The 12532-nt window shown below is 44.7% G+C and overlaps 1 protein-coding gene across 1 annotated transcript; it reads right to left on the bottom strand.

Moving 5' to 3' along the window:
• Positions 1-1570: 1570 nt before the first annotated feature.
• LOC100191887 (chlorophyllase-2) lies at positions 1571-2896 on the bottom strand. Its single transcript, NM_001137311.1, has 2 exons — positions 2554-2896; positions 1571-2463 (listed from the first exon to the last, which is right to left on the bottom strand). Exons 1-2 carry the CDS (start codon positions 2890-2892, stop codon positions 1762-1764), a joined length of 1041 nt encoding a protein of 346 aa, NP_001130783.1. The 5' UTR covers positions 2893-2896; the 3' UTR covers positions 1571-1761.
• Positions 2897-12532: the final 9636 nt, after the last annotated feature.

Raw genomic sequence — 12532 nt, 5'->3', positions numbered from 1 at the left:
CGACTATTAGTCTAAACGATCAATTTCCAACTCCGACATTTATCGATCAACAAACATGGATTTTAGTAATCACTATCACAAGACATCGATTCCATCATACAAACATATTTACACAATTATTAAGGACAACATTATCGGTTAGACGAGTGAAATACCAAACCCATTATTCGCATTACTAACTCAAGCACACTTCGCATAAGTCTAAAGACACCCAACTAGATAGGACAACACACTCCTTGGTTTGGAAGGTAGAGTACCGTCACACATTACATAATTCTATTAACTACACTTTTAGAAGCAAAAGAACTAAAGTGCATAAATGCTAAACTCAAGTGGGCTAAGAAGACAATATTAGTAGCATAAACATCTTTTTGTGCTCATCACAAGCAAAGGCACATGGCATTGAAGAGGTTGATTCTTCTTGACCCATCTTATGTGACATTTCGAATGCCACAATCTTTCAGATCAAAAGCGCGAGGGTCATTTGGCTCGAATCCTCCAAGTTATGAAGAATGATGATGATGCTCCTATTTTTTTGTTGAGGTAGCAAGGAGATGATCTTTCTCACAATGTCCTCATCATTTAGGTTATTAATGTCAATACAATTAAGCCCTTCAATAGTAAGATCTAAACGGGAATACATGTCTCTAACAAGCTCATTATTTTTCATTGCAAAAGAATTATACTCATTTAAAGCTAGATAATGTTTTTGCTCACGGATATTGAATGTGTCGTCATAGAGCTCATGCAACTTTAGCCAAATCTTATTAGCTGTTTTCAAAGTAAAGATTTGATTGACAATTTTTAAGCTAATAGATTCATACAAGAATTTTTGGCTCTAGAATTCAAACAATTTTTTTTCTCGTCACTCTCAATGAGCTTCTCAGGATTAGAGCTTTGCCCTTGGTGTTTGCTTAGTGCGTTACTTCTCAATTAGGGCTAGTTTGAAAACTCAAATCCCTTTAGAATGGATTTGACTTTCTAAACTAGCCCGATGTTTCTTCCTTTCTAGATCTTCGTTGTTTTCTTTCTCGACAGCAACATCATATTATGGTTGTTTGCAACTCTATTTTCTCTTGGAGCGTGTTTGGAAGAAGGGGATTAAGAGTGCTAAAATCTCTTTCTTTCAATTTTGAATAGTGAGAGATTTTAGCTCAAGGGCTGGTGTGGTGACAAAAGAATTAGAGAGGATTCATGGGAGAGGAAACTTTATGCTAGAGATTCCTCGCTATAGATAGGAGTGACGATGGGCTCCAAATTTTGGACTATGAAATTTAAGGATCAGATTAGATTAGAATCGAGCTCTATTTTTATTTATTTTTAAACTAAAAATAATTTAAAGCCCTAATAAATTACCACCCCTAACCATAGATTACCTCTAATTTCCTTTTTCGCAAACCAGCCCTTAAATGCCTTTCCTCCCAAACAAGCTATTATAATGAAAAGATGACACGGTCGTCCGATCCGAGAGACGATAAAGCAAGTATTGTCGTAGCATGCATGTCTATTCCATCTATTTTTTTTTATTTATCATCGCATCAAGGTAATGTCCATTTCATACTCAGTTCATCCTATAGAATAGGTACTTTTTTATTTTTTTATTTGATTTGCCAAGAGAGAGGAAATTAGCTAGTTTCGAAACTCACTGCCAATCTGCCATGTGCCATCTCTAGACTCTAGTTAATTTCATCTGCAATTTCAACGTCGTCACCAACCTGCCTGAGTGGCTAGTGCCTGCAGATATCACATATTCTCTAGCAGCTAAGCTATCGCTTTCTCATCTCCAAACTCCACCACGGACAGCGCGACGGGGGCCTGGTCCGGCCGCGCCGTGATGCTGTCCATCGCCGCGGCGTCCCCAGCCACCCATTTCTTGAGGAACGCGACGGTGGCGCCGGCCACGAAGCGGCGCATGGGCGCCCTGGCCCCGCCGCTCCTGCAGATGGTGCGCGTGAGCATCCCCCTGGCGCCCGGCGTGTCGTCGTCCATCATGTCCGTGTGCCCGTAGTCCCTGACCACCAGGTGGCACGCTGGCGCCGCGCCGTCCAGCTCGTCGTAGAAGGCCGCGTGACTGACGCCCCGGGGCGCGCACGGCGGGAGCAGTGAGCCGCGGGGCAGCTCGCCGAGCCCCGTGCCGATGACCATGGCGGGGGCACCCACGTGCAGCGAGCCGTGCCTGCCCGTGAGGATCGGCGGCGGTGTCTGCTTGCCCACGCCCATGCCGTCCACCGGGTCCACGGCGACGACGGCGGCGAGAGGGACAGCGAGCTTGGCCTTGGCGTGGCCCAACGCCAGCGCGAACGCCACCTTCCCGCCGCGACTGTGGCCGGAGATGGACACCTTGGTTAGGTTCGCGCGGACGCCGAGTGGCAGAGTTGACGGCAGCCCGGTGGCTAGCCAGTCGATGACGGCCGCCGCTGAGTTGATCTCCTCGGTGGTGTCGGCCCCAGATATGGTGTACAGCTGCATGCGCGATCGACGAGCAGATGTGAACTAAAGCTAACTTTGGTGAATCTGAAGTCCGAACTACTGCTTACATACACTAATACCTACCTGAGGTCCGACGACGATAAAGCCATGGGAGGCGACGTGCTCGAACAGCTGGGAGTAGAAGGAGTTGACGGCGAGGTAGCCGTGTAGGAACAGGATCACCGGGTACTCCCCAGTCTCGCGCGGCGCGGCGACGAGCAGCGGCTTCGGCGGCAGGCTGGCCGCGCTGGACGGGGACGACCGCACGGCGCACCTCGGCGGCGCCCTTGCTTCGTCGAGGCGGGTGAGGCTGACGCTATGGCCCCCCTGATCGAACACGCCTCCGCCCTGCTCGGACCCCATCCACCGTTGGACCAGCAGGTAGTAGGACAAGAACACTCGCACCGCGGACGCGAGGTTCATGTCGATCGGATTGATGAGTAGTTGTGGACGAAAGGCAGTAATAATTGGTGATGACTGGGAATCGTGGCCGATTGACGACCGACCATGCCTGCGTCCAGGGAGCTCGTTCCTTATCTGGAGGGCTGGGTGAGGACGCTGCACGTAATCCTCCGCTCCGACACAATTCGAATTTGAATTTTTAAAATATGAAGAAAGACTTTTAATATCTACGTGCATATATATAATTCAATGGAATCAGTAAAACCCGTCGAATATGGATTATCTACATTTTATTTGGATTATTCAATGTTCAGAACAGGATAGCCCGATAATTTTATTTCTAGACATACATAAAACATCTAGACAAATTTAGGATTTAGAAAAAAGTTTGTTAGTTGAGGTCTTGAGGACACAATATTCACTGTCGGAACAGAGCTCTTTGTCGAGTGTCTGCACCTCGATAACACTCGGTAAAGAGAGCTTGGTGCACAGTTTATCAACAACAACTTCTTTGGTGATTACTTTTGTTGAACACTCGGCAAAAAAAGTTGATGTGACGTTCCCAAGCGACGGTGACGGAGCCTTTGCCGAGTGTCAGGCCTGCAAGCACTCGGCAAAGGAAGCTCCAGTGGGCCCTCACGCCAGTTTATTTGCCGTGTGTAACACTCAACAAAGTGCTCAGAGATCTACCTTTTTATTTGTTTTTGTTATTCCATCGAAACAAACAAAAAATATATATCATTGACATCACAAAGTACTTTTTGGATTGCAGTTGTACGAAGATCAAGAATGAAACCTCAAAAGGTTTTTATTCAACAATAAAGATGTCTTTGCCTCGTCAGCCAATGATTTATGTGGAGTCAACAAAAGTATCATTGAACACTCTCTTAATGTAGATCCTAGCATCAGACCAAGAAAGCAGAAGCTTCGGAAAATATCATAAGACAAAGTCGAAGGTGCAAGAACAGAAGTTAAAAGACTCATTAGTGTCGGAGTAATCAGGAAAGTCACTTACGCAGAATGGCTTGCCAACACTGTGATGGTGAAAAAAGCAGATGGGAAATGGAGAATGTGCATTGACTTTATAGATCTCAATAAGGCATGTCCAAATGATGAATTCTCCTTGCCAAAGATAGACTCCCTCATAGATGCAACTTCTACTTCATAACTTATGAGTCTACTAGATTGCTATTCAGGATACCACCAAATCTAGATGAAGAAGGAAGATGAACCCAAAACAAGCTTCATTACCCCAAGTGGTACCTATTGTTATCTTTGGATGTCTTGGGGGCTAAAAAATGCTGGGGAAGCTTCAGTAGAATGATAGCAAAGGTACTGAGCACACAGATTGGCAGGAATGTCTTGACCTATGTTGATGATATTATAGTCATAAGTACAAAGCAAGATGATCACATTATTGATTTGCAAGAAACATTTGCCAACTTTAGGAAGGCAGGTCTTAAGTTAAACCTAGAAAAATGTATCTTCAAAGTGAACAAGGGGAAATTCCTTGGCTGCCTTGTATCCACCAAGGGGTTTGAGGCCAACCCAAGCAAGATAGAGGCAATACTTCGGATGGAACCGCTAAAATCCAAAAAGGGTGCCCAGAGGCTGGCATGCAGGCTCGCATCGCTAAATAGATTTATTTCAAAATCTGCAGAAAGAAACTTGCCATTTTTGAGGTATTGAAATCAGCCGAAGTGTTTCAATGGAGACCAGCTCAGAAAAAACCTACGAAGATCTGAACCATATCTTATCCAGTTGACAACTTTATCTCCACCTTCGCTAGGGGCTACACTTCTTCTGTACATATCTGCCTCTCATTCTGTTGTTAGTGCAACATTGGTCCAAGAGAAGCTAGAAGGGCAAACTAAGAAAACAAGTGCTAGTCTATTTTGTCTCAGAAGTATTGGGTCCCTCCAAGAGAAATTACACAGAAATAGAGAAAGTAGTATATGCAATTTTCATGGCTTCCAGGAAGTGTCGGCACTACTTCCAATCACATGACATAATTGTACCTTCGTCTCAAGATTTGAAAGACATCATAAGAAATAGGGAAGCAACAAGAAGAATTGGAAAATGGGCTGCAGAGCTTAATGAATTTAGCATTGACTTTATGCATCAGTCATCAATCCAATCCCAGACACTGGCAGATTTCATTGCCGATTGGACGCCAGAGTCTCAGGATGAAGCACGTGTATTAGATGAAGAAGTATGGACAGTCTTCTATAATGGATCATGGGTACCTTCGATGCAGGTGCTGCTGCAGTTCTGATTTGTAACACCCACTTTGTAATAATAGAGAAACAATTTCTCCTTATGTCAGTTTAACCTTTGTGCATCATCACATGTGTACACCCTAGGTAAAAACAAATAATTAATAACATAAAAGCCACTAGAATCATGCATCATGCTGGTGTTTATATGTTTGTGCATTCACTCATGGAAATAATGAGACAAGAAATACATTAAAGTCCCAAAGTGGAATTTAGAATATAAAATAAAATCTAGGATTTAGAAGTGGAGAAAGAAAAGAAATACCACAAAAAAACATAGGAAATAAATATATACATAAAAATATTTCCTTCATCCACAAAAATTTAATTTGACACATTTTATACATGTGCAAACCTATAACTGAAATTCAAAGTTGAATTTGAAATTCAAAAGGGAAAGGAAAATCTAAATTTAAGAGAGAAAAACAAAAGAAAAAGGGAAAGACCACTTACCTGGGCCACGGCTGCATTTTTGGCCCATCAGAGGAAACCCTCTGCGCAGCCCACTAACCGCGTGCGCCTCTGATGTCTCTCTAACATGTGGGCCTCGAGTGCAGGCCTCCTTAGCGTGCCCCGCGCTGGTTGCTTCGGCTGTCATGCGGGCCCCGCTTGTCTGTCTCCCTCCGCGCGCGTTCATTTTCCCCGCCACCGATCTGTGGGCCCATCGCGTCAGCGTTTTCTTCTCCGCTCGGGCGCAACAACCAGTCGCCATGCCGCTATTCTCTCCGTAGTTCTAGCCGGACTCTTGACCACCTCGTCTCGGCTACAAATGTGGACCGACCCCTCCTCCAGAGTCCCGCCTGACCCTCGCGAAACCGCCACTCGTAGTTGTGAGAAAGAGAACGCCGCCGGGTTCCGCACGGGTGAAGCTCGCCGCCGTAGTCGATTTGCTGTCTCGCCGTCATTAGGAGCCAATTGGGTGGCGTGGGATAATCATCTCGGGGTGGCGGAGCTGTAAACTCACTCGGCGTGCAAGGTTCGGGTCCACGTCAACCTCAATTCATCACCGGAGTGGGCGGAACGCCGTCAAGCCACCTCGTGTCGTGGTCAGCCCGACTGTGTACCCAATCCTCGGTAAATTCACCTCCCTACTCTCTGCGTTGTCCTCCTCTACGTGTAGCTCGGTTCAATTTGTATATGGCGCTCGGGAACGGCCGATTGCAGCCTCGCCGGCGTGCTCTGCCGAGCGTGCGGGGCGGCGCCGCCGTGCGTGGGTGTTCCGTTGGGGGGAGGACCGTGCACCGTCAGATCCACTAGGAACGGCCCCGATTAGATCTGAGGTACCCATTCGCGCTTTAGGTTATGCACCGTCCGATCGGAATCGAATGGTGGACACTCGTAGCTGGTTCATTAAATCTGGGCCGTTGATGGTTCATCCTGCGGTCCTCACTGCATACCGGTTCGATGTAATCCAGATCTAATCTGGCGCGCCCAAGTCTGATCCAACGGCCGGGATCAAACCGTACCCCTTCGCGGGCACATTAGTCTAAAGAGCCCTCAGACTTTAGTGAAATCAACCCGCCGTCCACTGCACAGTGCGCTGTGTCTAGATTATTTTGCGCAATGACCCCCTGCACTCTCTGGTAATTGATGCGAGGTCCAGTCAGTGGATAATATTCATAAAATCAATTAGAAAATGAATTTTAGTATTAAATTTATTGCAGAAACTTCAATAATTCATAGAAAATGCATATGAACTCCAAATTACTCCATTCCACTTTCTAAATTTTTGTAATTTAATTCTCTATCACTTAGTATCTCTGTTTTATCATGAAAACAGTAAGAAAAGTTATTTCCCACTTAATCCCATTTTAAACACATAAAACCTTTGAAAATCCATAACTTAAATTCTATAACTCCAAAAATTATGATTCCTGTTCCTAGGATTTTATTTTATTATGTAGAATATTTCTGTGTATTTTGTTTACATGCTTGGTGTAATGTTAATTTTCTCTATATCCTGTGCTTGTTTGTATTGTGGCGAGTAGAAGAGCCCGTTACTGAGGATCCTGGTGAGCAGCAGGTTGAAGTAGCTGAGCAGGAGCTCATTGAAGGCAAGTTGTGCCCTTGACCACTTTTTACCCAATAATGTTCTTTAATGTCATTTATCCATGCATAGGTTAATTTTGATGGGACCCAATAGGACACCCTAGATTGTTTATCTCATTACCTTGTTTACCCCTGAATCACTTGGGTAGTTCGCTATTGCTTTACATGGTTTTGGGATAATCATTTATTATATCTATGTTCCAATTATTCTTGTTATTCTATTTATGTTCATGTTAAGATCATTAATGTTAATTGGAACATAGAGCTTAACTTGAGAACCACGTGCCACCACAAGGGTTTAATGGGACGCCCTTGGCTGACTAATTAGGAAAGCTAGTGGAAGACTACCTTACCCGAAAGGGGCAAGGGCAGTAGGGGAGTGGTCAGTGTAGGGAGGTCCTTGGTTGATTTTGCTGCGATGGCGGTCAGACAAGAACCCTGCATTGGAGCTTCCTATAAACTGTAGCGGGTTTTCGGAAGCTAGTGGAACTTTGTAAAGGCCTCGTAGTGTTGCCCTGCCGCGCTTCCTAGGTAGAGGTGTATGGGATTCGCGACCCCTTGGCAGATGGGTAGCATGACTTGTGGGTAAAGGGTACAACCTCTGCAGAGTGTAAAACTGGTATACTAGCCGAGCTCACGGTCATGAGCAGCTCAGGACTCTCTGATGATTAAATTATGGAACTTAAATTCAATTTTGTCATTTGCATATGCATGGGTTTATTATTAATTTGTTCTATTACTTTATTTAAGGTTTGGTATTTACTTACATCTAGTAATTGCTAATAAAATTTTGACCAACATTAAAAGCAATGCTCAGCTTTAACCATTCTCTTTGATAAGCCTTACACTCCATGAGCTCCCACCTTTGGTGAGTTCATGTCACATTATTCCCCACAACTTGTTGAGCGATGATCATGTGTGAGCTCACCCTTGCTGTCTCACACCCCCCCCCCCCCCACAGGAGAAGAGCAGGTGGTTCAGGAGGAGCCACAAGGCGAGGAGTATGATCTGATCTAGGTGGCGTTTCTTAGTTGACATTGGCGCCGACGATCCTTAGTTCGTTTTATGTTTATTATTTTATTTTGTAATAAGTCTTCCGCTATGTAATAATACTCTGATTATTGTGACATTTATCTCTATACACTCTGTTATTATATATGTTGTCTTCTTGGCGCATGTATGAGATGCACCTGCTTTGTTCCTTAAAGCCGGGTGTGACAGAAGTGGTATCAAAGGAAATGTTGACTGTAGGACGAAACCTAGATAGAAATGGACCTACTTATCTTATTCTGATTCATTCTATACTTACCTTACTCTGATTCTTTCTACACTTATCTTGATCCTGTCTCACCTTCTACTGTTCTACTCTAATCATTCTTATCTTTTCTATTCTGAGACAAGATGGATTTCACACCTTGGAATCCCTACCCCTATGACATTTTTAAGAGATAGGAGGCCTAAGACCAAAACAAAACTATTTTCTATATTTAAAAATGTTGTTTGATTGTTCTGATGATAAATGCTTGATTTGCTTCTTTGATTGATTGAAACATTATAGTTGGGCATCTTAGCATGTACCACTATAAGGTATTGAATTAGCTATGGTAGATAAAACATTAAACTGCTTAGCTAATAAATCCCCCAAAGTAACACGATTCGTAATTACTCGCCTCGTCTACAATTCTTCCTTTCTTACCCTATGTTTCCAACCCAGATGGGCTACCCCTATAGTGTTAGAAGAGAGCACTATAGATGTAATCCTTGGTATGTCATGGTTAAGAAAGGCAAAGGCAGTTTATGCACTGTGCTAAAGGAACCATAGAACTCACCAGTTCCAAAGGAGAAAGATTTGAAGTTGGAATTGCAGTAACTATCGCCACTTGACTAGCGGCATTCTTAGTAGATGGGAAGTTCGTTGGTGACAACATCTGTGTGGTTAGAGATTTTCCGGATGTCTTTCCAGAGGAGTTACCAGGGATGCCACCGGATAGGGAAGTTGAGTTTGTTATTGATCTTTTACCTGGAACTGCCCCTATTTCTAAACGACCATACAGGATGGCTGTAGAAGAACTGAAGGAGCTTAAGAAACAGTTAACAGAGTTGCAAGAGGCTGGGTACATTCGTCCGAGTTCCTCACCTTGGGGAGCGCCGGTTCTATTTGTACAGAAGAAAGATGGATCACAAAGGATGTGTGTGGATTATAGATCTCTTAATGATGTTACTATGAAGAACAAGTATCTGTTACCCCGTATTGAGGATTTATTCGATCAGATGAGAGGTGCTTGGGTATTCTCGAAGATTGATCTCCGATCGGGTTACCATCAAATGAGGATTAGACCATCGGATATTCGCAAGACAGCATTCTCGACTCGATATGGATTATACGAGTTCACTGTTATGTCGTTTGGATTAACTAATGCACCAGCTTATTTTATTAACTTGATGAACAAGGTGTTTATGGAGTATTTGGACAAATTTGTCGTAGTATTCATCGACGATATTCTTATCTATTCCAAGAGTGATAGCGATCATGAGGAACATCTGAGATTGGTGCTACAGAAGCTAAGAGATAATTAACTCTATGCCAAGTTTAGCAAGTGCAAGTTTTGGATTGGTGAGGTGCCATTTCTTGGTCATATCATTTCTAATGGAGGGATATCAGTGGATCCTGCTAAGGAGATAGTGGTGTGGAGCATACCCACTATAGTTACGGAGATTCAGAGTTTCTTGGGACTTGCAGGATATTATCGGAGATTTATTAAAGGATTTTCTAAGATTGCTAAGCCTATGACCTCGCTTCTGGAGAAGGGAAGAGAGTTTAAGTGGGATGAGAAGTGCCAAGATAGCTTCGATCAATTAAAGAAGAGATTGATGTCACCACCAGTGCTGATTATGCCGGATCTACAGAAGGGATTTGACATTTATTGTGATGCATGTGGCCAAGGATTAGGATGTGTGCTCATGCAAGAAGGACAGGTGATCGCCTATGCGTCTCGTCAGTTGCGAAAACACAAATTGAACTACCCCACTCATGACTTAGAACTGGCAGCCGTTGTGCATGCACTGAAGATTTGGAGACACTACATTATGGGAACTAAGTGTCAAGTGTACACAGATCATAAGAGTTTGAAGTACATATTCACTCAGAAGGATCTCAACCTTAGACAACACCGTTGGTTGGAGCTTATTAAGGATTATGATTTGGAAATTCACTATCACCCGTGCAAGGCGAATTTGGTTGCAGATGCCTTGAGTCAAAAGGAGCACGTTAGTTTAGTTATTGTTGCCCAACTACTTGAGGAGATTTAAAGGCAAGGGCAAATTGTCCCCTCGCTTTATTGGACTGTTCAGAGTTTTTAGGTGAGTTGGAGAGATGGCCTATAAACTCGAGCTACCTGATAATCTATCTGATGTGCATAATGTATTCCATGTGTCACAACTAAAGAAGTGCCTTAGGGTACCTGAGGAGCAGCTACCAATGGAAGACCTTAGTGTTCAAGATGACCTGACTTATGTTGAGTACCCTATCAAGATTCTGGATACTTTAACTCGAGTTACAAGAAATAAGGTGATTAAGATGTGCAAAGTGTAATGGAGTCACCACGGAGAAGATGAAGCTACTTGGGAAAGAGAAGAAGAGCTTCGTATAGATTTTCCCCACCTTTTCCCTAGATCTTCTTAAATCTCGAGGACGAGATTATTTCTAAATGGGGTAGGATTTGTAACACCCACTTTGTAATAATAGAGAAACAATTTCTCCTTATGTCAGTTTAACCTTTGTGCATCATCACATGTGTACACCCTAGGTAAAAACAAATAATTAATAACATAAAAGCCACTAGAATCATGCATCATGCTGGTGTTTATATGTTTGTGCATTCACTCATGGAAATAATGAGACAAGAAATACATTAAAGTCCCAAAGTGGAATTTAGAATATAAAATAAAATCTAGGATTTAGAAGTGGAGAAAGAAAAGAAATACCACAAAAAAACATAGGAAATAAATATATACATAAAAATATTTCCTTCATCCCCAAAAATTTAATTTGACACATTTTATACATGTGCAAACCTATAACTGAAATTCAAAGTTGAATTTGAAATTCAAAAGGGAAAGGAAAATCTAAATTTAAGAGAGAAAAACAAAAGAAAAAGGGAAAGACCACTTACCTGGGCCACGGCTGCATTTTTGGCCCATCAGAGGAAACCCTCTGCGCAGCCCACTAACCGCGCGCGCCTCTGATGTCTCTCTGACACGTGGGCCCCGAGTGCAGGCCTCCTTAGCGTGCCCCGCGCTGGTTGCTTCGGCTGTCATGCGGGCCCCGCTTGTCTGTCTCCCTCCGCGCGCATTCATTTTCCCCGCCACCGATCTGTGGGCCCATCGCGTCAGCGTTTTCTTCTCCGCTCGGGCGCAACAACCAGTCGCCATGCCGCTATTCTCTCTGTAGTTCTAGCCGGACTCTTGACCACCTCGTCTCGGCTACAAATGTGGACCGACCCCTCCTCCAGAGTCCCGCCTGACCCTCACGAAACCGCCACTCGTAGTTGTGAGAAAGAGAACGTCGCCGGGTTCCGCACGGGTGAAGCTCGCCGCCGTAGTCGATTTGCTGTCTCGCCGTCATTAGGAGCCAATTGGGTGGCGCGGGATAATCATCTCGGGGTGGCGGAGCTGTAAACTCACTCGGCGTGCAAGGTTCGGGTCCACGTCAACCTCAATTCATCACCGGAGTGGGCGGAACGCCGTCAAGCCGCCTCGTGTCGTGGTCAGCCCGACTGTGTACCCAATCCTCGGTAAATTCACCTCCCTACTCTCTGCGCTGTCCTCCTCTACGTGTAGCTCGGTTCAATTTGTATATGGCGCTCGGGAACGGCCGATTGCAGCCTCGCCGGTGTGCTCCGCCGAGCGTGCGGGGCGGCGCCGTCGTGCGTGGGTGTTCCGTTGGGGGGAGGACCGTGCACCGTCAGATCCACTAGGAACGGCCCCGATTAGATCTGAGGTACCCATTCGCGCTTTAGGTTATGCACCGTCCGATCGGAATCGAATGGTGGACACTCGTAGCTGGTTCATTAAATCTGGGCCGTTGATGGTTCATCCTGCGGTCCTCACTGCGTACCGGTTCGATGTAATCCAGATCTAATCTGGCGCGCCCAAGTCTGATCCAACGGTCGGGATCAAACCGTACCCCTTCGCGGGCACATTAGTCTAAAGAGCCCTCGGACTTTAGTGAAATCAACCTGCCGTCCACTGCACAGTGTGCTGTGTCTAGATTATTTTGCGCAATGACCCCCTGCACTCTCTGGAAATTGATGCGAGGTCCAGTCAGTGGATAATAT

Source organism: Zea mays, chromosome 1, assembly GCF_902167145.1.
Source record: "Zea mays cultivar B73 chromosome 1, Zm-B73-REFERENCE-NAM-5.0, whole genome shotgun sequence".
Classification (NCBI taxonomy): domain Eukaryota; kingdom Viridiplantae; phylum Streptophyta; class Magnoliopsida; order Poales; family Poaceae; genus Zea; species Zea mays.
This window is presented reverse-complemented; position numbering and strand designations above follow the sequence as displayed.